This window comes from Vigna radiata, chromosome 7, assembly GCF_000741045.1.
Source record: "Vigna radiata var. radiata cultivar VC1973A chromosome 7, Vradiata_ver6, whole genome shotgun sequence".
NCBI lineage: Eukaryota > Viridiplantae > Streptophyta > Magnoliopsida > Fabales > Fabaceae > Vigna > Vigna radiata.
Genome location: NC_028357.1, coordinates 30,683,834 through 30,711,446, shown reverse-complemented (window position 1 = coordinate 30,711,446; position 27,613 = coordinate 30,683,834). Strand labels below are relative to the sequence as shown.

Sequence of the window (27,613 nt, the reverse complement as noted above, 5' to 3'; positions counted from 1 at the left end):
ATGCTCCATTTGCGCCTCCCATTCGCATCTCCATCTCCAATTTGTGACCCATCTTCTTCCTCAACCCAAAAGGGGCAAAATCACCATTGAAGAAGCTTGGAGACCCAAGGAGGAGTGGGAGAGCTTCCCAACACCCCAAATAGCCTCCAAGGGCCTCTCCCAATCTCTCTANGTGAAGAATGAAGTGTAGGAGGAGAAGAATGCCCAAAAATCACGAGACCCATGTTTAAATAACCCAATTTTGACACATCAGCGGAAAATCGCGCCAAGCGCCCCCCTTCTGGGGCGCCCGGGCGCCATAAAAACACAAAACAGCGAGTCAAAGGGCGCCCAGGCGCCAAATCTGCAGAAAAACAGCAGCCAGGGGCACCCAGCGCCCTTCTAGGGGCGCCCAGGCGCCATTTCTGCAGCCAGGGGCGCCCAAGCGCCATATCTACAGCCAGGGGCGCCCCAGCCCCCCTTTGGGGGCGCCCCAGCCCGGACAGCTTTGACAGCATTCAAAATTCAGGCTCTTGCGCGATTCCGAAGGCGTCCAACATGGGTATTTGCTTCAAATTGATCAATTATGGTCCCAAAACATGTTCTCTTGAGTTCTTNCTTGTTTTCCTCCACTAGAATTGCTTCCTAATCCTTTATTTNACACACTCAAACATAGAGATTAGAGGTAAAAACAANCATATACTANATAAACANAAGAAAACTAGAAAACACACTAAATGTGAGGATAAAACAAAGTAAAAGCTATGAAGGAGTTGATTTTGCCACTAAAATGATGCTTAAATAATGGTAAGAATTAGCATTATCACGTGCCCTACTACAAGTTATGTTTTTAGTTTTCTATGTTTTCATATACTGAACTGAGTTTATTTTTGTAATATGGTTCTATATGTATAATTGAAGGGGATTGTTGATGCTTTGTTAATTTTAAATATGAATGTCAGTATTGTTAAAGTATAATTGTAAACATGTGTAATGCTCATTAATATATGATATTATGGGGATGATGAGTTGTTATTGATTATGTGAATGATATGTGTGCATGGCATATGTGGTTGGTGTAATTCCATAGATCTCGTTGAGAGATTTATGATGGCGTTTTCAGTAGTATGAGTATTGATGTGAGAGTTCAGATATTAGAAGTTATCCTAATACTCTAATAACCATTATTTTTCAAGTAGAGTATGATGATTAAGTGGTGAGAGGAGTATGAGACCTTATCATAAGGATAATCCTAGGGTTATTATAACCTTGATAAGGACTTTGTGAGTGGTAGTTCGATAGACCGTCCAAATGGATCGGGTATTACCACTATAAGTGTATGACCCTTAGATATTTCACATAAATACTGGTATGGACAATCAAGTTTAAAATGCATGGTTGTATGCTTATTAGTGGATTGACATAATTTGTATATATGTTAATTGTTATATTTTAATTGTATGAATGTTTCTTTGGTAAATTAAGTTACTTTTTTTTCTTTGTCCGTTTTTGTGTTTGTCTTTTCTTCTATAATAGTCATCTTAATTGTATGAGCCAAGAATGATATTTTGTTAAAGAGATACTATCTAGTGATGAAAATGAAGCTTAGAATAGGACATTTCATTAGTCTCTTTTTTTTACAGGATTTTATTACAATTTTTTTAAGTTAAATATAATATATTTCATAATAGTGTAAAATCTTGTATATATTTTGATATTATATATGATATATTTGGACAATTGTAATAGAAACTTATATATTTTATATAATTTTCTCGAGTTAAGAAATTGTAACGAAATATTATAATTCGATGAAAGAAAACCGCATCCTAGTTCCATATATATATCGGTTAGTGACAAAAAATGCTGTCATATATTCATTTTAATAGATTAACTTCGATATATTATTTATGTAAAATGCTTCTATATACACATATACTAAAAATTTGGTGTGTCATAATAATAAAAATATCTCCAAATTTACTTATCAACAAATTTGTTAATTTTGTTAGTAAAGTTTACAGTAATTATTTTACCCACAGATTTTTATTTGTTGATATTTAGTCAATAAATAGTATTTATAAATTAATGGACTGTGTTATCCATTAATAATATATTTGTTTATAATTATTAAAGAAGAACTTGATGGAGTTGCTTAAAATAGAAAAGATGTGACGTGGTTTTATAGAAAGTGTAAATATTATTAAAGAAGAAGAAGAAGAAGAGAAATTTAAATGGAGTTGTTATAATTGGAAATGCTCTAAAAAAACTCTGCTAATTAAGAGTTTTCTGTGGTTTGAGGAATGTGGTCAAGTTCCAAGTACTTGTTCAGCCAATCTAGCCCACAGGATTCCTCAGAGAAGTTGAAAAACTCATCAATGTCGAAAGTAACATCTAAGTTACCAATATCCTTGGTTGCAACCTCGTTCTCTGACAGTGCAAGGTTGTCCCCATGATTCTGATTCTGGCCAACTATTTCATGTGTTGTTGAAGATTCTGGTCTCTCCTCTCTCTGATTCACTTTTTTGCACAAATGAGAATTCCAATAATTCTTAATTTCGTTGTCTGTTCGTCCTGGAAGCCTACCAGCTATCAAAGACCACCTAAAAACACCATAATGCGCACAATCTCATTATCTTCATGCAGAAATCAACAAAATACTTTTGTAAAGATTATAGAAATGTTCATGAGGAGTATGATATGATGTAATGCATAAATAACATATTTAAAATACAGACTATAGTATATACTAAAGAACACAAGATTATATACATAAGTTATACGTGTATTTTTTCTTCTCAGTAATGATTTATTAATTTCCGGAAACACTTACAAACAAAAACATAATCACCTTTTCTTGTAATAGTATAGAAGTGTTTGATGATTACAAACCTGTTTCCCAAGAGTCTGTGAAGCCTAAGAATCAAATCTTCTTCTTCATCTGATATGTTTCCCCTCTTGATATTAGGTCTCAGATAGTTTAACCATCTCAGTCTGCAACTCTTCCCACATCTATTCAAACCTACCAAACCATGCAAATTAAGAAGCTCCAACTATTACTAAGTTAACCAAGTAACTAGGTCGTGAATCTCTAACCTGATTTAACTGCAATAGTCTTCCACCTCTTTGCACCATGAAATTGAATGCATTGGGCAAGCTTTCTGTCTTCCTCTGGGGTCCATGAACCTCTGTTCATCGGTGATCTGTTGGGTGTGGCATCATTGATCCTGGGTGCCATCAGAATGGATAATGTTTTTGTGTTGTTGAGGGCATAAACATGGGGTGATATATATGAAAACAAAGTTGAAACAAAGGTGAATAAGGAGGCGCGTGTTAAGGTTGAAGTGTCGGTGAGTGAATGAGTGTGTTTATATGTATCTGCCCTTCGTATCCGACATAGACATGTCAGAGAAAATGGGAAGCTCCAACCACCAGTTACTGACAGTTATTCCTTCGAGAATGGAAAGTAGATTCTTCGTATCTATGTTTTGGGGGGTTTTTAAGATTTGGTTTTTGCTAATTAATTGCCACGTGTTTTGATCATTTGGTGAGTTCTTGTAAGTCTCTCACTCAATAACTGCTAATGGTATCTCACCTACTAGTTCGTTGCTTCATTCTCTTAAGATTTCTGTGCACACAAAAATAATTTTTGAAAACAAAAATTCATTATAATAATAATAATAATAATAATAATAATAATAAATAAATAAATAAATAGTTAGATAGTGAGTTTAACTTCCATCTATTCATACATTAATGAATAAACAACAGATGGTTAATAAATAAGTATCATATAAAAGGACAAAAGTAGATACGTCCGTTTTAAAGTACGTAATAATAATTAGAACACTAAATATCTAACTTCAAAGTTCTTCTCTTACTTTTGACTATCCCATCCTATGCTCTAGTGTTTCTTTTTTTTTTTTTTTTATTTATGATTCTCGTCAAAAACGCATTAAAAGAGTATTAACTTATAGTGGTTAGGGATTAAAAAAACTTTAACGGATTGTGCATAAATAAAATATACAATAAAAAAAAAACACCTTACACAAATACTTGAAATTTGGTTGTGTTTTTTTTTTTTGGAAAAAAAAATGTTTATATACCCTTCTAGTCTTATTTTATTGTGTTATATTTGTTATGGGTAAACAGAAATTGGAATGATGGAGAAACCCTTTGTATTTAGTTAGTTATGAATTTTTACATTTTTGAGGTTGGATTAGTGTATTGTGTCGGACCAAAAATTACAATGGGGTATTTTGATTTGTCTACAATTAGCTGGACATGGAAAATTAAAGCTATTATTTTCACACACAATTTATTATGTTTTGGAGTTTGTTAGTGCTTAGAGGAATTAATGATACCTTATCACATAATGTTAACTATTTTAGACTTAGATACTTTTTGTAGAATAGCCTCCTAGTATGACTTTGTCATTTTTCAATTATTTCAATATTATTCATAAAGCATGCATCTTATATTGATAATAATTAAATGAAAATAATGTGCAAAAATTTTAAAAATAACAAGTTGAAATAAGTGGATAAAAATATGTACTTTGAATTTGTTGTTAAAGATGACAATATTCTACTAATAAATATTGTAAACAACAACCATTATCAAAATCATACTATCAATATAGAAAAACATTTGATTAAGAAAAACTGAGCACCTCTTAAAAATATTAATTTAATCAATATATTTGTTATTCATAAACTTAAAATCAAAGAAGTATTCCTATAATATATATAGAAGGTAAATAAAGTAAAAAGTTATTACAAGTAGCAAATGAAGAAATGAAATCTTTAAAATGAAAAATAATCTTGAAAGATTCTACATTTACATAAACATATCTTTTAAAAATATTAAGGATGAAGAAGAAATATATAAAAAAACAAAATAGATATAAACTATATTTCAACTTTTTGTTATAGATATTGAAAAGGAAAGCTCACATAAATTTTAGGATAATGATACTTTAACAATATTTTTTTGACAATATTTTAATATCATTTACGTATCATTATGTGATTGGTCCATGTTGATGTTTATGATTATTATTATTGACTGTGAAGTAATTTTGGACTAATCACAAAATAAAACATAGATGATAAAATGTCGTCAAAAAAATGTTATCAAGTATCATTGTCTTAAATTTTATATTTTGAATACAATAACTATCAACATTTTGAAGGGGTACTCAATGTGTTATTTATGTTGTTGTTCATATCATAAATATATTCTCATTGCTCAGGATTCATATAGAAAACTTCATATAAAAACTTAGTTCACAACATGAAACAAAACTCACTTAAATCCTTTTTCAAACAAAAGAACTTCATTTATAAAATTGAAGACTTTTGTCGATAGGATTTTAAAAGCCGAAGGTAAGAAGAGGTTGCCTTTTGTTTTTGGAAAAACATTGATAAAGTCAGATGAATTTACAGCCAATAAATTACTAAATATTAATGCATGCTGTTGGACAATATTATAATTGCCATCTAAGATTCATATCATACATAAAATAAAGAAACAACCTTGTTTTTCTTTTCAAAAAAAATAAAATATATAACACCATAAATTTTAATTATTTCTCTATTTTTTTCATTAAATCAATTATACAACTTCCAAAATTTTCATCAGATCAATTAGTTTATACAACTAAACATTCAAATTAGTTTTTATCAAAATAACTAAATTGTAAACCTTTCAAGACACTCTAAACAAATAATTTTTCAATTATATTCTTCACCTATCAACTTATTTTTCTAAACCAAACATACCCTAACAGTGGAACAGGAACAAGAAGAAAACAGAAATAGAACAATCAAGATATATACTTTAAATACATCAAATTGCCATTACAAACCCTAATTTAGAGTCACGACCGCACATATACGATGGTTTACGACCAAGGCTGCACGTAAAGGAAAAAGAATACAAAAGAATAACAAAATAAGGAATAAGGAATTATATACAGTTTCGTGTATAAAATCCTCAATTTCATCACCGCACTTTCAATTTTTACCTTTAGTTCGTAATTTGTCGATGCCAGATAACCAATAAAGGAAAATTGGTACACTTAAATTTTTTTCATTGCAGCTCTAATATGAAATCAGAAATTACTCACTGGCTGACCTGAGTTTAGACCATGTTGGGAATGAGTGCAGAGTGTTCGCTCGCATAGCTATTTCTACTACTGCATGTGAGCAGAATGGAGAACTAGCACTCGTAATTACAGAAGCAGAGATACCTTATGCACAATAACTTCATACAAAAAAAAAATTCTTTGTACTTTTCACATCTCTATACACTTGGTATATTCAATCTATTATCTTCAATACGAGTTATGGAATGCTCGTACGAATTTCTTCAATATGCCAAAAACAACATACAAAACAAAAATCATTACTACTTTCTTGGATGCCAGTATCCTTAGGTTCACCCTCAGGCCATATTTTCGCATGAAACCCAAAGATGCGGCACCGAAAAAGAGAAACCAAGAACCAATGGTACAAAAGAAGACCTTCAGAGCCTCCGAAGGTCCACATACATGGGCAACATCAGCTGATAACTCTACATAAGAGACTGGCGAGCTTATTTCACTGCTCTCTGCCTGATTCAGTCCAAGATTCTTATTCAACCAATCAGACAACCTAATAAGCACTTTTGCAAGCCATGCAATTTCATCATTGGAAATGGGACGTCTCATCCAGTCACCTTTGTATTTAACATCTGCTAATACATGATTACCAGCTATTCTAGGCTTAAAAATGTCATAACGAGATTGCTGATGTGGCACTGGTTCATGACAGGCTGGTGATAACTTTATAGTTTTTCCATCAAATAAGATACCCAGTCTTGCCTTCAATGAATCTATGCACTGAAGGCTGGGTATAATATTATCACCAGATATAGCTTGTAATTCAGCTTCTGCACGCATTATAAACAACTGCAATAACAAAATGAAATGATAAGAAAATAATTAACACAACATACTAACCATTACTATAGTTAGAAACCATGATACCAAACAGGACATGGATATGATATGTATGTTGTGGATCTGACAAATTCTAAAAATTCTGTATAATAAAGCATAGAAACAGTACAATTTAACATATATAAATAAAAAAACCAAGAATTGATGCCTTAAAAGTGAATACAGGTTAACATGGATAGATTTTTAATTATTGTGATATTCCAAGCTGCATTGGCATAAAAGCTCAATATTTATAAAAGGAATCAAAAAGCTGTTAAATACAAATAGAAATATTTCAAGTGTTTTGTGTTGTGTCTGACATGGGTGTGTCCAAAACATATACAACATGAATCAGCCACTATTCAAAAGCATCCATGTTTCTTAGTTTCTAGGATCCCAAGCCCATCTAGACAAGGAGGGTTAGCCTAAAACTGTCACTATAAGACAAACGATTGATCATCTAGTTATACTATAATTAATTTACAATTAAAATTTTAAAAGCATAAACCTGAAGGAGCTGTTGTCCACCATCCTCCCCATCTGCAAAGAGTCGCAAATCTTTGTTCCAATTCTCATGCAAAAAGGAGCCATCAGCATCAGTCTCGCATAAACCATCCTCCCAGTCCTGAAATAACCAGTAGAGTTAAAATACACAGATGTTAGATCATGCCTCAGACTTGTTAGGCACAGAACAGAAGCATTTAATCAAGCCCTTGACCCAGCTATGAAACAAATCTACGCAGTTACTGAAAAATTGAGATGTTGTAGTGACACAGTAGCACATTTCGGCCCTGTGCTACAATGACCTTCAAATCTATCTTAGATAGAAGGTGAAGCAGCAATCCAGAAACAGATTCACCACCGTTATCAAAGCTGTCTCACAACGAAGAAAGGACATTGATGATGACGAAAAAGCTTTAAATATGCTTAAAATTATAATCTCGTTACAAAAGGGGACTTAAGGTAATTTCAGGATTTTCCTTGCAGAAGTCTTCCCATCAGGAAAACTCCTCCATAGTTTAGTTACACATTTCAGCAGTTTCATGCTTCCTCCCAACAAGTCTCCGGATTGTCCCCTCCTCTTTCTAGCAATCTTTCACCAGAGATTCCTTGACTGCTGTTGCTTTCTAATTGCATATTTGGTTTTAGTACGGAGTTTCATGATTATACTAAAGAACAGAAATAAAAAAAATATATATCTAAGAGAGCTTAATTATCTCTACGCTGATACATTCTTTTATATGGGTTCTTACGTCAGTAAAATACAAAATATAGGATGGTCTATATGTGCCAGATAGGCAATACAAAAGATCAGTTAACCTATTCTAAGCAGTTAACCCTCCCCACCTATGTTAAGCAATTCTGGCAATTATTAATGGCTCAAGAATTGTGCAATTTATTTAGCTTTTGAGCATATAAACACAAATATACAGGGCACATGTCATGTAAGAACAATCATTATTTGAGAACTATACACACTTTTCTAATATTTGCGATTGCAAATATCATCAAATGGTTTATACTATAGTACCCATTTTTTCTGAAGTTATAATAAGAGAGTTCATTTGATACACTTCTTATATGTACAATCATCAGGTTATCCCCATTTTAAAGGTCTAATGATCCATGCGACTATCCAGATCGATAACTATGAAGCAAATTAATCAACAATTGTAAAAGAATCAAGACATGAAACATCAATAATCACAGCAAATAAAAGAATAGTTATGAACATTCACAAAAGCGTGTTATTGGCTAAACACGCACATAAATACTTATATGTATTAACACAAGGAGAGGCAGCAAGGATCGTACTCTAGACCATTTTTTAATAGAGGCTCTAATACCAATGTGCCAAAAAAGATACTTCAAAAGCTAAGTTAGCAGGCGAAGACACATGAATGATTTTATACTCATCTCTAAACAGAACAGAAAAAGATCGAGGTAGAGACCTAATAGTTGGCGTAAAATCAACTTTAAGGGCGAAGATGTATATAAAAATGCAAAAATTAAAAACTAATGTGAAAGATCAATGACATTAGAACTACAACAAAAGCAGAAGACAAATATCAAATCACCTGCAACTGTTCACGGATAGTAGGAACATATCTGTACAAGTTATTCAACATCGGTTTGCCCGATCCAGCCTGTTTAGAATGGAAAAGGGAATCCACAGACTTCAAAAGGTCAACGAGCTCTTTTGATGATGTCAAGGTATCTAACACCTGATGCAGGTTAAAAGTCAAAGTCCATTCAGCTAAACCTCAAAAGTTTGTAAAAGTTAAAAGATCTTATAGCAAATCCCAATATCTTTTACAGTAGTTGAGCAATCAGTGCATATTATTATAGACATTCATTGAACAAAACACGAAAATGTATACACGTGAATTTGATTTGCAGTGATCAGAACAGTGTGCCAAAAGCTGATGAGCAATTTAAGCTTAACAAATTCCATGGATTCAAATCATGCAATTGTGAATAATCCATACACGGTCAGTGATTATCTGGAAGCAAAAGTTACATAAAGGCACCAATACAAGTATTTTCTTTTTGTTTAAATCTTTCTTTAATGTGAATTCCTCGGCTAAAAGGCTAGGTTTTCAAGTGCATGCCATTGCTAGTAAGTTACACCATCAAAACAATAAAGAAAGAAAAAATGAAAAGACATTGACATAGTAGACCTTTTTTTCTCCAACAAACCTAACATTACCCTAAGTGACTTTGATTAAGTGTTTTATAATGCATCATGTTTAAGTATCAAATCACGACACATGCAATTGCTCCCTCTGATGACCACATGCAAATAGCTCGAATTTATTTTTATCTCATAAACTAGTGTTTAGAGAGACGATGAGATATGTAGTCTTCAGCATAACATAATACAACTCAAAACTTAAAAATGTTTATATGTTTATATACTATGTTTATATGTTTATGTAGAGCAGGTTCTTTCGTCCAAGAGGATCAGGTAAGATAGGTCAACGTTAAATAACTCTCAATCAGTGGGTTAAAGCTACAATATGTAGTCTTCAGCATAACATAGTCAACTCAAAACTTAAAAATGTTTATATGTTTATGTTGAGAATGTTCTTTCGTCCAAGAGGATCAGGTAACATAGGTCAACGTTAAATAACTCTGAAAAGACTCCCTTCATAGACCGTATGTCTTATACAACCCCTCTGTTGCATGAAGAACATTTATGCATGCAACTCTCTTTACAAGGGAAAACGAATCCTTCTTTGGTGTATTTGACTTGTTTCTACATACATCATTCCAATAGACACATTTCACTGCTCACAATGTTCCTATGTTTTTTCACAACGTTCATGTGTACAAGAATCCAAGAATGGCAATCAATCATGTGTACTTTCAGTTTCCACTACATAACCTAAGTATTCAGTGGCATTGATGAGAAAAAACAACAGTTCATGATCACACACATAACTTCTCACGCAAATGCACGCAATATTGACCTAGATGACCTACTTTATCATGTAAAGCGAGTTGTCTAACTAAGATAAGTCGTGTCCCAAACTAACATACAGCATATAGCAGTCCCCAACATAAATCTCACTGGATAAACTCTTAAACTACCAAAAATAATTATGCGTGTGCAAATAGTGATTTAAAACCACGGATAAGAAACACACCTTGAGAACCATCTGAACTATAACTTCAACATCGCTATGAAGAAACCTGTGAGCGAACCCAATGAAATGCATGACCAAGGAACTGTAGTATAGATAATTAGAGAGAACATAGTCCCGCCACTGATGCGAGAATCCCCGACCCACACTTGCAGGCACGGGATTATCCTTATTCTCACCGTTAATCGCATCAAATTTAAGAAACTCGTCCCCATTCATTGACCAAGGCTCCAAGTAACCAATCCAAACCGACAACACTTGCGACACATTCTTAACCGAAGCAGCCATAGGGCAAAACAAAAACGTCCTCAACAAAAACCTATACAGAGGCCTCTGCACGCAGAAGTTCCAGCAACAAAGAGACCGCACAGACCCCAAATCCTTGCTCTTGGCACCCTCCACAGCCCTCCACCTGGGACTTCCACACTCACCACCACCCTCGCTAAACGCTGCCACAGTGCTCAAACTTAAGTAGCTCACGAACAGCCTCACCACCTCCCCGAGCCCCGGAGCGGGAGGCGCCTCCCCGACCGGAAAAGAAACCCCAAGATCCCGGCAAAGAGTAACCGAAAACGGCGAGAAGTCGTTGTCCACGAGCCAGAAATGGATGAGAGTGTTGACCACAAACTCAGCCCGTGCCACAACGGAGGCGTCGTAGCCGGAGCCGTAGTGGAGAATGGAGGACCGGTAGGGCTGGTGGGCGTTGAGATCGTAGGATGGGACGAAAGCGCGTAGATACTCGCAGAGGAGACGCGTGTACAAATCGCATTGAGGTTTACCCTGGAGGGAGGGTTTGGAGGAGGAGGAGAAACAAGGAAAGGAGGACGTCCAAGTCCAATCCTCTAACCTAATAAATTTCTTAGGACGTTTAAGCGAAGCGGCATTGGGATTGTCGATTTTAGCCTTGCAAACGGGGTAGTAGGCGAACCAGAAAAAGAAGTATTCGAAGACGTTGAGCTGGATTTGAGATGGAGAAGGGGAGGGCTTGAAAAGGGAGGGACAGAGATCGGAGAGGGGCCGGGAATCGGAGGAGGTATTTTTGTTAAGGAGGAGGGAGCGGGTCCATTGAGGGAGTCGTTCGGCGGGGAAGACGTATTTGACGAGGGAGAGGCGGTCGACAGCGGCGATGGCGGAGGAAAGGGTGCCGGTGGGGGAGAGGAGGGAGAAGAGGGTAGGGGCGAGGTCGTGGGAGTGGCGGTGGTGGATCCAGGCATTGGCGGAAGAGGGGTCGTCAAAGCCGAAGAGCTTGGAGATTAGGGTTGGGAAGGCGATGGAGAAGAAGTGGCGGGATTGGTCGGGTGAGTGAGAGTGCAGGAAGGAGTCGATGGAGGCGCAGGCAGATGCTATTTGGGAAGGGTTATTGGCTGATTGGATGGCGGAGGATAGTTCCTGCGATTTGGAGAGGGAATCGAAGGTGTAGGAGGAGTGAGGGTGCATGGCGCGGTTTAGGGTTTTGGTTGCAGACGAATGAATGGGTTTTTGAAGAGGTGTTGGAGGTAGTGTGGTGGAAAAGTTTTCAAAATGAGAGAAGCAAAGGCAAATGGCGCCCTTTTAAGAGGAGAGAGAGGGAGAGAGTGTCTTCGTGGCCACGCAATAGGCCTCCTTCTATGCAATGGTGGGTCCTTTTCCTGTTCTCATCGTAGCTGCTATTCTGTCTCCTTCTACGCATGGCCGGGTATACAAATATACATATTTAAATATTTACTGATATTCATTAAAATCTTTTATTTTTATCATCAATCATAAAAAGTTATCAATCGAAATTTAAAAATATTTTTCTTGGGAGTAAAAACAAACACAATTATAGTGGGTTTACATATTTTTTATAATCTTGTTTTTTTGTTAGTGTCTCCTGTCTTATTTGCTATTGGAATTACTTAATTTCTCCACAATCACTATTTTATGATTTAACATGTATTATATATTTTTCATTTATTTTTAAAAAGAAAAAAGAGGTAGAAGGGACATGAAGACAACAGAGTGTTCTATAACAGACTGAAGCCCGCCAACTATTTGAACATCGACCTCCCCATTTACCCTTCCTATGTATGATAATGACGACTATGCAAAGTCGGGGTTAATGTATTAAAATGCTGAACATCTTTTTTATTTATTTAAATACGCATATTTTTAAAAATAATAATAAGTTTGGTTAAGTTGTCTTAGGGACTACCATTTTTATTTTGAATCAAAGAAGTTGTCAGGTTAGTTCAATATATATATATGAAAGTTGTATTTGGAGACATGATTTTTGTTGAATGATTTTTTTTTTCTGTCATTAATTAAAGTTGTGTTCAATAATATTACTTCAATGTAATAGAACTTTTTTTCCTCATAAATCATGTCTTTTGGCATCATTTTTCTATTTAAAAAAATTGGTTAAATGATTATATAAACATGTTAATATTTAATTTTTTAAAATTAAATAAATAACGTCTTAAAAGTGAAAATATGCTAACAAGCATGAATCTTGCATAAAATGATAAAAAAAAATATAAGAACTCTAATATATTGAAATTGAAATTGAAATTGAATTATTGAGTTGGACTTCAATTTACGATAAAAGAAAAAAAAAACTTTATTAACAAAAGTTATGTTTCTAAACACGAACTTTCATAAAAATAATCAATTAAATTGATTTCATATATCTTAACATGACTTTTTATGTTGAACAAAATGAATAATTTATTTCAAATGAAAGTCGTTTTTAAGCATAATGATTTTTTCAATTTAAAATTGTATCCCTCACACAACTTAATTAAACTTGTAATTTTTTAAAAATTTACATATTTGCATAAAAACTAATAAGATATACACCATTACAGTACATAAACCTAGTGTAGAACTGGCTTAAATATATGACATTTTACACAATTCCTTAATATATGCAATGTGATTATTCTGTCTTTTTCCCTCTTCTTGTTTTCGGTGTTATAATTTTATTCCGATTAAAAAATGAAGATTGTCCAATTAGTTTAATATTATGTATCAGAGGTTTAGTACAAAAAAATAAAAATATGTTCTTATGAAATTTGACATATAAGTGACACCATAGAATTATTACACAAAAATTTATCTAAAGAAAAAAAATATAAAGTGTGGAGAACCACACAAACTCTGAAAATAAATTATATTTTAAGAAACATAAATTTTAGATAGTCCAAACAGCCAATCATGTAACCGTACATTACTTCTAAGATCATACAATTACGATTAATAGACCGTAAAGATAAAGTGTGATTTATTAATTGGATCGTAATTAGATCGTCACTAATCAATAACTCACTCTGAAATCTATAAATTAAGGTTTGATGTAAAAAGGTTGATGATAACATTTCATACACATTAATAGCTTGAACTATAAAATTATTATTGACCTACATATAACCTCCAAATATAAGAAAGGAACAACAAGAATAAACCATAAAGACGAACATTTGGATCATCAATAACCCTTATTTCAATAAATCGTTGATCTTGACTTTCCACCTGAAACACCGAGAAAAACAAATTCTCTATTTCAAACATTTCATTCTAAAAATAAATAAGTAAAACTATTTATACTCCACGTATTATAATAGATAACTTTCTTGCAGTGCACATGTCCAACTTTTTTTTAATGTATCATAAATTAAATAAACAAGAATGACAAGTTAAAATACATTGAAAAATTAATTTTATATAGCTTTAAATATTGTATTTAGTAATAATTTGGAGTGATTTTAAAAGAAATAGAGAACATTTAGTTACCCAAGAAACTAATCAGATACGAATGTTTGCATCTCGAAAATAAGGCTTAATAGCACTAATGGTCCCTATTTTGGTTGGCAAAATTCGTTTTGGTCCCTATTTTTTTTTTCTGTTCAATGTGGTCCTAAAGATTGTAAATTTCGTTCAATCTGGTCCTTTTTGGAGACGCCGTTTAAATAGTTAACGGCAGAAACTCCAGCTGTGCAGAAAAATGTTAATGTGGCATTTAACTGCCCACGTGGAGTCCGTACAGGCATAGTGAGGTGAAATCTGAAATAAAACTAGGACCATTTCGAACACACTTAACGAAAATAGGGACCATCAGGGATATTAAGTCTTTCTTTAATGAAACCCAATTTTTAATGAGGGTGGATAGCCAAATTAGGGTTTTTAGGCATAATGAGGTAGATTTATTCATTTTGAAATTGAAATTGCAGATATTAGGGTTTGCTTTTTGAAAATGCCACAACTTGGGAACACAACCTGACATTTTTGAAATTCATTAGGGTTCTTAGACTTTTGGGAACCCAACCCGTTTCACCTTTGCCTTCGTCAATGGCTACCACCCGCTCTCCCTCCAAAATCGCCGACAAACTCAAGAAGAGGAATAAGTTAATCACCTCCGAATAATGGGTTATTCACCAACGGGGTTTTCATTTGACAAGCAATTGAGCATTTTTTTTGGGGTTTAGGGCTTTACTCATACTGTTGTGGAAAAAATGGGGTTCTTGCCTTATGATTTTGGAAGCTTATGATTTTGGAAGCTTTAGGAAGTGGTGCTTGTTGGGGTCTAGTTTGTTGCAGATTGTGGTATTGAGGCCTAACCTGCAGATTATTGCAAATAGGGATTATCTCTACCCCCATTGAACCACCACCAAGTGAGGAATGACAATTTTGGTGGCCCAAGCTAATGCAACAACAAGAAGAAGAAGATTGGGAAGTAAACATGGCTCATCAACCACCAAGATTGGGAAGAAGATTAGTTAAAAACCCTAATTTGGCTATCCACCCTTAAAAATTGGGTTTCATTAAAGAAAGGCTTAATATCCCTGATGGTCCCTATTTTCGTTAAGTGTGTTCGAAGTGGTCCTAGTTTTATTTCAGATTTTACCTCACTATGCCTGTACGGACTCCACATGGACAGTTAAATGCCACATCAACACTTTTCTGCACAGTTGGAGTTTCTGCCGTTAACGATTTAAACGGCGTCTACAAAAAGGACCAAATTGAACGAAATTTACAATCTTTAGGACAACATTGAACAAAAAAAATGGGGACCAATTCGAATTTTACCAACCAAAATAGGGACCATTAGTGCTATTAAGCCCGAAAATAATTATGATACGATATATGTATATTTATGACGACGAAGTGCTACGTGATACTTTCATATGATAGATTCGTGTTAGTAATTACCAATTAAATTTCTACTAAAATTACTCAATTTTTTTTCTTTTATTAGTTACAGCATTTACAGTTTAAAATACAACTATACTCCTCAACAAACACCGATGATATACTTTTAAGAAAACACTCGTGCATGGAACGGATCCAGATCTAGTAATTAGGAATATGAACACATTCATTATAGATGTTTTGTTACCAGCACAACTTAGCAAATAATAACAAATTAGTTTGGGCTAATCTTGGGCAAAGAGAGAGGCCTACGCCCAAACATTTTTATACCAATTTCTTTCTGTACATCTATCTGTTTATTTTTGCACCTCATAAATTAAATATTTCCATTAAGTTTTTCTTTTTACATTGTATAATCTGAAAGGAAAAGATGACTTTCGAAGTGTACAATTCACATTTTTTCAGATTATATAATCTAAAAATTATTTTTGACTTATAAATTATATAATCCAAAAGTTATTTTTCAATAACTTTCAAATTATGTAATTCAAAAGCTGAAAATGATTTTCTGGAGAGGTTCAAGAAAAAAAAATATAACTTCTGGGGCTTCCTGATTGCATTGGATTGTGCAATCTAAAGCCTTTTTTAAGAAAAAAAATGCTTCCATATTATATGATACGATATCATTTTTAACTTCAAATTACACCGTTTAGAAGGTTAAAATGAGATTTTTCTTACATTAAAGCGGAAGAAGAAATAGACGGAGGTGCACGAAGAAGCTACCCATTTTATGAATATGCTAGATGCCACCTCCATGACTGGCCCGTTACACATTCTATATTTTACTAATAATATTTCAACAAACTTTTCATAAAGACTTTTGAAAAGAAATCTATATAATTAACTTATTCTCAACAAAAAAAAATAACATTAATTATATAAAAGAGTTCGTATAAAGTAGTCTATTGATAAATTAATTTTAAATTTTATTATTTTCAATAAATAATTAAAGAAAGCTTGTTCTTACATATTTCAAAGTTATGTTTATGGGTAGAAATAATAAATAAATTCATACTCACAACTATTGTCAAACCACAAAAAAAAAAATGTTCCCGAGAATACCTAGGTTATATGAAAAACAGAAAATATATGACAAGTGTAACATTAAAAATTTTTACAATACAATATTTTCATTATAGAATGTATTAGAATTATATTATTTATAAATATTTTTATTTCAAGAAATATATATATATATATATATATATATATATATATATATATNATATATATATATATATATATATATATATATATATATATATATATATATATATATATATATATATATATATATATATATATATGTATGTATGTATAGAAAATTGCAGCAATCTTTTTTATGTTGTGCATAATTCCAGAGTAACATATAAGAAAGGGAGATGATATTTTGACAGTACTTTTTGACAACTTTTTTTACAACGGGACACGTGTCATTATTTTATTGGTTTATTTGAATTTATGTTTAAAAAAATATTTAAAATGGATCAATCACAAACTGTCACGTATGTGTTGTTAAAAAATTATTAAAAAAGTGTTGTTAAAGACACTTTTTCCTGTAAGAAAACAGGTAACTCTACCACCACCTTTCTATTCGTTGTAAAGGCCAAATCGGAATTATTTTTTACATGTCTCATATGGTTTGAAGTGAGTCCTCTCCATAGTTTTTTTTCCCTCTAATTGTTTGAAGATTAATAAATGAAGAAGAAATTCTAAATAAATAATACTCTTTCTCCTCTTAGTATTATAAAAATATAGATTTAAAATATACTATATGGAAAATAGTACAAAATTTATAAGATTATTATAAATTATTTGGTGTAATATTTTAATATATAAACATATATGTAATTTTATTCTTCAAAATACATCAACGTTTTATGAAAATTTATGCATGACGTAATAATAATAGTTAAATAAATTAAAATTAAAGGATTTCACAATAAAGAACATAAGAGCAAGAGAAGAGAGAAATTCATCACTACATGAAAAATCTTACGTACATATTTATCAGTTTTTTATCTTTAATTTTCATTTTTTTGTAAGGGATGGAATTAAAATGGTATATTTGTCTTCTTGAATTATGCATGTAAATATATTTTAAATTTAGATAAAACTATATATAAGAGGTCAGTATAACAAGGTTATATTAACATTAATCACGAGATGGAGTAGAATTTTTTTTGAAATATAAAAGAGTAGTAAATTGTTGGTCATATAAATGTTGACATTACAAAATAATGCACAAATTAATAGCTGTACTAGATGTTATTAATATATCTTTACTGCATAGGGTCTACCATAAGACTTTTAGTGTCATTGGCAGACTTATTAAACCACGCTATTATAACAATTTAAATATTATTCTTTTATTATTTTGTCTTCAAAATCATCTGATACTTCTTTCAATTTTCAGATTTCGACAAAAACAAGAGAAGTCACAATTTTAAATAATGATTGGTAAGAAAAAAAATTACATATAGATAAAGAAGAAAAAAGATAAAGGTAAACTAAAGGTTTGTTTTTGTTCATGTAAAGATTTAAAAAATAATATTTTAAAAAAGATAAAAATTTAAAAGTAATAATATTTAATTATTTTAATTTTAAATAATTTTAATATAAATAATTTTATTATAAATAAGTTGTATACAAATAAACAATTACACATGTAACAAATGGCGAAATAAACCAACAACTAGATCATTGGATCACCATTCACTTCAAACACTGTTTGTTTTCGTTACTGCTGAATTCAAGGGAGGTATAATTGTAATGTAGGGTTGAGAAATAGAAAATAGAAAACACAGAAAAAGTAAAAAGTATGTACGAAAATATCTATTTGAAAATAAATGAATAAAAAATCAATAAAGCTATTTTGTTGTCTTTTAATTATTTATTATTATAATAAAATTCAAAGAATAAAACAATATTAATTAGTTCTGAGTCACGGATAATTAATTATAAACATAAAAATAGTTAAACTAACATATTAAACAATGTAATCTATTATATTTGTATTAAGTCATATTTCAGCATGGATTTTTGTTTTCTGTATATTGTTCTTTCTTTTTCTCAATCAAACCACCACCTTTCATCCTTTTCTTTCTCTCAACTAAACCTATGTAAGTGGGAAAACGATTTTGCTTTGATGAATCGAGTGATCGCTGTTTTCTTAAATTTTTTACAAGAATCATTTAATACATATATTTTGATTCTCTTTTCTATCCTTTTTATTGAAATTTATTTATATTCAAATTAGAAAAAAAAATATTATTATTTTTTTAGAATTAAAAAAAGAATGTCATTAAGTGAATCAATAAACAAATTATTTAACCTATTAATCTATAATGAATTGAATTACATATTGAATTAGTTTACTAAGTAACTAATATATAATAGATCAATCAGATTAAACAAATGATTCGTTTTAACAATAATAATAATAAAAAATGTAAATAAAATGTAATTTATTATAGATGAATAATAAATGATTAAAACATAAATAATAAAAAGTAATGATTAATAAAAAATCCAGTTATTTTTTAATATATATTTTCTCTTATACCAAATGAAGAATTAATTAAGGTGGATCCATAATGTTGTGAAGATTGTTTATATACGTTTGAGAGTTTAAATGGAGATCATTAGAATGCTGATAGTTCCATCTCAATCACAGTACAATGTTGCAATTAAAATAGAAAGGCTGGATGGCCACACAAAGCAGGATGAAATTACATCAGAATCGTAATATCTAGCATGGTATGAACACACCACAAATTGAAATGTCTGTATCCACCTTTCCAAAGACAGTTACATCTCTAAGCATTAATACATCGCCGACCAATCATTTAGCGACACAAGACAAATTTTTGGCACTCTTATCGCTGTTGTTGTCCATTTTTATTTATGGACCTTCTTCCTACTTTATATGAATGATTCTGCAAGCAATTACACATATAATAAATGGCGAAATAAACCAACAACTCTGAGCGAATTTAGATCAGGATTACTAAAATTGGATCACCATAAGCATACAAAATACTTAAAAACTAACATTTTAAACAATGTAATCTATTATATTTATATTAAGTTATATTCACTAGTAAAAAAATTAGGTTTTTAACATGTTATATATGGTTTGGTTTTGTGAAGACCTAAACATATCAAAAAGTAATCACATTTTTGTAGTTACTGTGACATATATGTCTTAATTTAGAAAGAATCGAAGCGTAAGGGATTTATTATCTCGGTTTAATTAGCAACCGAGACATATAACCCTATAGAAAACACCTTTTACAAGTCAGACTCTTCATGTGATATCTTTTTTGAAAATAGTCTATTGCCTCAATTTCCTCACCAATTGAGACATAAAATCCTATCAAATCATTCTGCAATCACTAATATACTCTGACATACTGCCTGAAAAGGACATACTAGAACTGAGGCAGTATGTCTTGCCAGACCTACAACCTCTGAATCTGAACGTTTTGAATTTCATTTGTCAATTGATACTATCTAGGTTTTTTGACCAACTAAGGCAAAATTCACTACCAAATCCCTCTACAGGCACTGATATCTACTAATAGAGCCTTGAAAAATGACTTATTGCCTCAATTTTGCCAGAACTGAGGTAGTATGTCCTGCCAAACAACTGCAACCTGTGAAACTGAACTTTCCAAATTCATTTAATGTCAACATTTATTGGCTCAGTTCTTTGAGAACTGATGCCATAGGGTGTTTATGCCTCAATTTAACCCCGAACCGAGGCCTATAGGGTAAACATATTTTCAAAATTTCCATTTTCCGAAAGTTTTAGGCATTGGTTGCAGTTACAATTGAGGTAGTCAGGAGCTTATTGTCTCGGTTTTCCAATTTCCAAAAATCGCGAAAAATTTCTTCTCACGCAAACATTGCTTCTTCTTCCTCCATGAGCACACAGAGATTTCTTCTTCCTCTATGAGCGCACAAAACATCTTTCTCCCCTCTGCCGTTCGTTGTCATCGAAAACTTCTGTTCGCACGAACAATTCTTTTTAACCCACGAGCACAACTTTGTCCCTTGCATGACCTGAGTTTCGTTTTCCGTTTACCTTCGCTACCTCCAACACCGTTCGTCGTCGACACCTTTTGCTCGTGCCACTGCGATTGTCCCTTCTATTGACACCGTAAGTTTTTCAAACCTCTCTCACTTTTATCTGTGTGTTTAATAGTAAATTGATATGAGATTGATATAATGGTGATAGGAATAACAATGGTAGTGTTATTTGAATTGTTTGTATAAAATTAGTTAGTAATTAAATTATTTGATAATGTAAATTGGTATATAATTTTGAATTAGAAATATAGAAATTAGGAAAATAGAATTTTGAATTGTTTGTATTAAATTGGTTGATAATTTATAATGTAAATTGGTATATAATTTTGAATCAGGATATAGAAATTAGGGAATAGAATTTTTCATTGTTTGTATTAAATTGGTTGATTTAGTGATGAAATAAACTTTAAGGTTATGAATTATGAGACTAATTAATGTGTTGTTTATTTTTGTCCAGATATTGTATTTTTGTGGTGAGGTTTTATAACTTCTTAAACACGGACATTCTCCATTGTTGACCGATTTTCATACTTCCAGGTTCCTATTCTTAATATTTTCCTTTTAATATGAACATGTAATTATTTGTTTGCTTCAATATATTGTATGTTGCATATGTAATTATTTGTTTAGTTGAATATATTATTGTTGTGACGTCACCAGTTATTTTGCAATGGGAATGAACTATATTTTATCCATTATATAGTTGGATAAGTGGAGTTTGTTAATTTTAAAGTTTTATTTGTGATTTTAGTATATAATAATTAAGTTATTATCAATTTTAGACACCATTGATAATTATTTGTGATTTTCATACTAGAGAACACTCTTGTATGATTTTGTTCGTTGTATAAGTTTTCTTCCAACTCTTTCAAACAAGTATTAGATTGGTAAAAATCTCAATGTTTGGACTTTCTCTCTTATATAAATGTATGCTAAAGCCATTTTTTTTATGCAGTGGACTTTCTTTCTTTCTATGCTAGTATGCTAAATGTATTGGTAAGAATCTCTATTAGTTTATACAAAGCGGATTTTTATAATATACTAGTTTTTTTTATAGTAAAGAAATAACTTTATGAAAAACAATAATTTTTAACTAAACTTAGTTAAACGTATAAATTAAACTTAAGTAATTGGTTTCTTAAGCTACAAATTTAATAACTTGAAGAACAATTAAAAATATTGATAATTGAATTGGCGTTTAATATACTTTCCTATTTTTATCCCTATAAGGTCAAGTTTGTTTCACTCAAAAAAGACATTTGTTTTCAATATAATTTAAAAATAAACCATTTATTATACTTCTTTCAATCTCGTTAGGTTACAATTTAGATATTTTTTTTGGAATCTTGAGTTTTCAGCATCAAGTGGAAATTGAAATAAATGTGTACAAAATTTACGGATGCACCATATGATTGATAAATGTGTATAAAAACTCAATTGAGAACAATAAAAATTCTGAAACCCTAATTGATTTATAAAAAAAAAAAAAACAGCCGGGGTTTAAAATAAGGATGAAAAAGTATTTAGAATTATTTAGGATTCACTTGTTAATTACAAGTTTGCCTATTAAGTTGAATATTAAAACGATTTATTATGTTTATTGGGATATTAATACATTAATTTTAAATTTTAGGTTCTATTAATCAATATGAAATTGGATTGTTATATAATACTAGTTTTCTAAAGAACATGAATAGTTTTCTGAAAAAAGTTCAATGTTTTTTTAGGAAACTCAACCTTGTAACTAAATTTAGTTAAAAGAATAAATTAAACTTAAGTAGTTAGTTTCTCAAGTTATAAATTTAATAAGTTCAAGACAATTAATATATTGATAATTGAGTTGAATTTAATGTCTTTTTTTTTTCTTGTATCATAATTGGTCAAGTTTCTTTCAATAAGAAAAGACATATAATATTTTGTTTTTAATATAATTTAAAATAAAATAATAATAGATAATATTTTTTTATAATATTTTAATTTTATTTATATGTCATTATTATGTAATTGATTCAAAAGTACATAATAAATAATAATAAATAATAATTAATAATAATAATAATAATTATAAATACTGTCAACATAGACTAATACACGTAAATAATAGAAAATATTATAAAAAATAATTATCAAATTATCATTAAAGTAAGTTATTTAATGTAAGTCTTTCCATTCACGCTAGATCCAAATTAGATATTATGTGATCTGGAGTTTCCCTGCATCAGAAAAGGAAATTGAAATAATCGTGTAGAAAATTTTCGGATCCACCGTGATGATTGAGGTTATAGTACAGGCAGGTGTCAGTAGTTTTTTACTTTCTTTAAGGTTGCATTGCATCCATTTCATTTACAAGAATAAATTTGAATTACTGAGTGAACATGGGAGAAAAAAAAAACAATTCAAAATAAACTGAAATAAATAAAAAACCTGTAAAAGTTTATCTAACACACACATATATATATATATATATATATATATATATATATAAACTTAATCTATGAATTAATTAAAAATTATATTATTAAAATGATAATTATTAAATAATAATAATAATTAATTAATTAAAAAAGTGGAATAAGGCTGCATGTGGATAAAAGCCTTATTCCTCTTTGTTATTCTATCTCTAACCAATAAAATCTATCTTAAATTAACTAATTTATGAACAAAATAAATAATAAAAACAAATAAGTTACATTCAAGTAATTGTTAGCTCATCCTATATAAATGTTTTGAAGAATAAAAGAAAAATTTTTGAAAAAAATTATCGCGAAGAGATAATACTAATTGTATTGGGGATACCTCGTTCGTCTGATACAAACAGTTTTAGTGCATCAAAAGGATCGAACGACCACAATGGACGACACGAGCATGCCAGGTAGATTACTGAAGGTAATTAAGATAAAAAGATATTAAGAGGTTATTGGGTTGCGATTGGGTCCTGATTAAGGTTTTCCTAACCCAAGGCTCATGACTAACGCTATAAATACAGGTCAAATGGTAGATTCATTAATTACACATTTAATACTGCTTTCTCATTACCGAACAGACATTTCACTAACTTGAGTGTCAGAGGACCTTTGGCAGGTTCTCGACCGGACGTAATTCGGAAGAAGGATCCAGGACTTGATCGAATAGAGTTGGCGACATAGAGACGAGAGGTGTGACTCGACGTCCGAGAAGACAAATTGTGTAAGTGCTGCAGTAACTCGACTCCACAACTGAAACACTAATAAAACACAATCTCAATCTAAATATAAATAATTATGTGTGTGTATGCGTGGAAATTTAGGATTTGAGTACTTATATGGTGTTGGACGGTGTCTTAAGACCATCTGACGTTAAGCAAAAAAATTAAAGTCAAAGAACTCTAGCGGTCCATGACGTTGGGTGCCAATTAGGGACCAATAGGCATCGTTGTGATTAACTTTTAATCACAGAGAGTTCTAGGGATCTATGGCGATGGACACTTATATAATAAACATTGTTGGGTGCTCCATGAGAGGCAATAGGTGCCAAACATATTACATTAGGTTCCTGTTAAAATTAATTTGTTGGGAGCTCCATGAGCTAGAGCGTTGAGCACCAGGTAGTTGCAACTTGATGCAAGGTGGGGACGTTGGGTTTTGACTTATTTTCTGGTTGGCACAAACTGGAACTTAAGTTTTAGTAGACCTCTATGTTACCTTCATTGGACGAAAAGGGATTAACATTGGATGCAAATAACTAAATTACATGAATTAAAATGTTTTAGATTTTAGATATATGTGTATGTGTTGAATAATTGTGAAGAAGGGCAGTGTCATGTAAAAATGGTCTGAACAAGTAATATTAAAATACTTTAGATTGCATGTATGTGATGGTGAATGGTTTGATATATGAATTATGAAGAAAATATTTTTATTTATGCATAAATAATTTCTTTATTATGTGATTTGAATTTTATGATGTGTGAATCGTATGCTAGTGAAGACATATTTTGTGTAGACATGCGATTCTCTTTAAATATATTGATGGATTGTTTGAGCTAATTAGGTTATTAATTGTTTGAATTGTGTATGCTTGGACCTTGCAGAGTAATGATGTGGTAAATGAACTATATATTATATGAGAAGTTGAATGAATAATTTTAGAAGAAAGAACTTTGTTGAGAGTAAAATTTTATATATATGATTTATTAATATTACACTTACTCACAATTATCTATTATATTGTGATTTGTTCACTAGTTATGATTATACCTTATATGTGAAAAAATAGATTACTAATAGTCCGAAAAGAATAGATTACTAATAGTTTTTTTATATAGCGTAATTGTTATTTAAGTATATAATTTTTGAATTATATATATCATCCTAATTAATAATAAAGAAATAATTATATTTTAATAGATTAACTTAAATTTTTTCATGAAAGATTATAAATATATTTTATATGCTATGACTTTACTAAGTTAAAAATATTATAATCCTATTTGAGTTGAGAAATTTAAAATGTTTAAGTATTATTTAAGACAAAATAATCTTATATTATTTTATTAATAACAATAAAATTCATTTATTCGGATTATTCTTTACAAAACTAAATCAACGTTTTCTAATAATAATCATATTTTTATATCACTCACCAACCCCAAAATTAATATGATCATTAATGTAAATGTACAAACAAGTAAATGAAGATTATAAGCAAATAAAACTCATTAATTTTCTTTCGATAATAAGAAATATATAAACTTTTATTTTATATCTTGATCTAGTTAATAAAATATGAAAAATAATTATACACAGAATAAATAAATACACAATATTATCTAATACAATTAAATTAACAATTCGATTATATTAAAAAGAATAGGTATATAGAATCACTTTGTTTGAGTTTGATTTTATAAAATTAATTTTGGTCCAAATTATTAAAAGGAAACGTTATTTATGTTTTTTCTTTCAAAAGTCAGTTAGTGACACAATTTAATATATCTTTTCATCTAATATAGAAATTATTAAATTTGTTTTACTTTAAGATTAATTTCTCAACGTGTATACATATTTAAATATAACTTCAAACAAACGAGTAAACATGCATACATGGAAAACGACAGAGACATAAACAATTGACTTTACTATGTCTGCTTTATGGTATACAGATAAATGTCTTTTCGAATGATGTGACATAAAGATTTTTATCTTAACTTTTTAATTAAGGATAATAAAGATATTATATTTAGATAATAAAAATAATGTACGTAGATAGTATTAAAAATGTTATTAAAAAATATTATGAAACTATCATTATTTTTAATGTAAAATTTATTTTCACTTGGCAGTATTATCTAGTCCAGGATATTTTTATAAAAAAGAATAAATTCTAATATGATAAAAAAATCCTAAGAAATCTGAAGAGTGAATTAAAATTTTAATATTTATAAATTTATAAATTATTTTAAATTTTAAATTTCATTTTTATTATTATATTTTTTAAAAAAATTAATAGTAAATTAGATAAAATTATAGTTTATTATAATAATTATAATTAAAATTATATAAGTAATATGTTTTACTTATATTTTAACTATTTCTAAGGATGGAGTTAAGAGAATAAATAAGAGATTTTGATGTTTTTTAAGAGACTTAGAGGTAAAAATGAAAAGACTTTGGAATAAAAAGTTTATGAAAGTTTTGATAAATGTAATTTATAAAAAATATTTTAATAAATCAAAAGGTAATATTACAATTTTACTTTTATTTGTTAAAATTAATATAAAATAAAACATAATTTGTTAAAATTAATTTAATAAAATCTGGCTAATTAGTTTTTAAATAAATTATTAATAGGAGTAAATATCATTATATATATTATATTCTTAGGGAATTCAAGTTATCTAGAAAGTGAAATCCAAGATGGGAATAGATTAAGGAAAATTCAAAATCAAGAGAGTTATTTTCGTAAACGCATTCACAATCCAAAATAATCTTTTTCATTTTAGTAAGATTACTATTTATGCAAATCCTTTGATGAAAACACGTGGGGGAATCCTCGTCCAGATATACTAAGAGTAATTCCTCAAAAACAAACATAACTTTAAAGAATTTTCAAAACAAAAGTTTTTTTTCCATTAAAATAATTAATTTAATATACATTTGCAACTTGAAAAATCGAATTAACACACAATCTGAATCCGATTAACCTAATAAATTAAATGGTTGGATATAAATTTTAAAATAATAAAATTAAGTTATAATAAATTGATTAAGTTGGATCTCAATCTGTTTAAATCCGACGAAACATGATGCTAACCTAAGAGAATATGCTTATTGCCAAAATAACTAAATTAATAAAATATGATATACTATCCACCACAAATAAATAAATAAATAAATAATTATATTACATCTATATCTCATTAACACAAATGTGGTAAAGAGGAAAGAAGAAAAATAAACAATTTGAATAGGAATGAAATGGGTGGGATGAGAATGTGTTTCATTATATATACTCGTTTTCGAATGAAAAATTCATCTTCAATCTTGATGAAAAACTAGGAGGAGAGATTGTTATCATATTCGATTTGGATAATGATATTGAAGTCAAAAAAGATGAAAAAAAATGAGTGATAAGTTCTCTAGTTGATCGTTATAAGTTACTTGATAAGATCAAAATTGGATTTTTATAACTCAACTCTAAAAAGTTTTCACAAAGAAAAATATCAATATTAATATTTTATTATAAATAAGTACATTTTAATACTTAT

The 27,613-nt window shown here is 30.2% G+C and overlaps 2 protein-coding genes across 2 annotated transcripts; both read right to left on the bottom strand.

Annotated features, from left to right (window-relative positions):
* Nucleotides 1-2,161: 2,161 nt before the first annotated feature.
* Nucleotides 2,162-3,594, bottom strand: LOC106768015 (transcription factor MYB114). The gene is made up of 3 exons (XM_014652982.2): nt 3,076-3,594; nt 2,872-3,001; nt 2,162-2,582 (listed from the first exon to the last, which is right to left on the bottom strand). The coding sequence occupies exons 1-3, from the start codon at nt 3,215-3,217 to the stop codon at nt 2,258-2,260; spliced, it is 597 nt and encodes a 198-aa protein (XP_014508468.1). The 5' UTR covers nt 3,218-3,594; the 3' UTR covers nt 2,162-2,257.
* Nucleotides 3,595-5,798: 2,204 nt separating this feature from the next.
* LOC106765489 lies at nt 5,799-12,141 on the bottom strand. The gene is made up of 4 exons (XM_014650130.2): nt 10,612-12,141; nt 9,040-9,186; nt 7,470-7,586; nt 5,799-6,931 (listed from the first exon to the last, which is right to left on the bottom strand). The coding sequence occupies exons 1-4, from the start codon at nt 12,043-12,045 to the stop codon at nt 6,317-6,319; spliced, it is 2,313 nt and encodes a 770-aa protein (XP_014505616.1). The 5' UTR covers nt 12,046-12,141; the 3' UTR covers nt 5,799-6,316.
* Nucleotides 12,142-27,613: the final 15,472 nt, after the last annotated feature.

What these genes read in the sequence shown, in the direction of transcription:
- LOC106768015 (XM_014652982.2), bottom strand. Translation starts at nt 3,217, where the DNA reads ATGGCACCCAGGATCAATGATGCCACACCCAACAGATCACCGATGAAC. An exon ending in GACTATTGCAGTTAAATCAG is followed by an intron (nt 3,002 to 3,075) that starts GTTAGAGATTCA and finishes ATGGTTTGGTAG; the next exon opens with GTTTGAATAGATGTGGGAAG. An exon ending in CACAGACTCTTGGGAAACAG is followed by an intron (nt 2,583 to 2,871) that starts GTTTGTAATCAT and finishes TGGTGTTTTTAG; the next exon opens with GTGGTCTTTGATAGCTGGTA.
- LOC106765489 (XM_014650130.2), bottom strand. Translation starts at nt 12,045, where the DNA reads ATGCACCCTCACTCCTCCTACACCTTCGATTCCCTCTCCAAATCGCAG. An exon ending in CTATCCGTGAACAGTTGCAG is followed by an intron (nt 7,587 to 9,039) that starts GTGATTTGATAT and finishes TGGTTATTTCAG; the next exon opens with GACTGGGAGGATGGTTTATG. An exon ending in GTGGACAACAGCTCCTTCAG is followed by an intron (nt 6,932 to 7,469) that starts GTTTATGCTTTT and finishes TTGTTATTGCAG; the next exon opens with TTGTTTATAATGCGTGCAGA.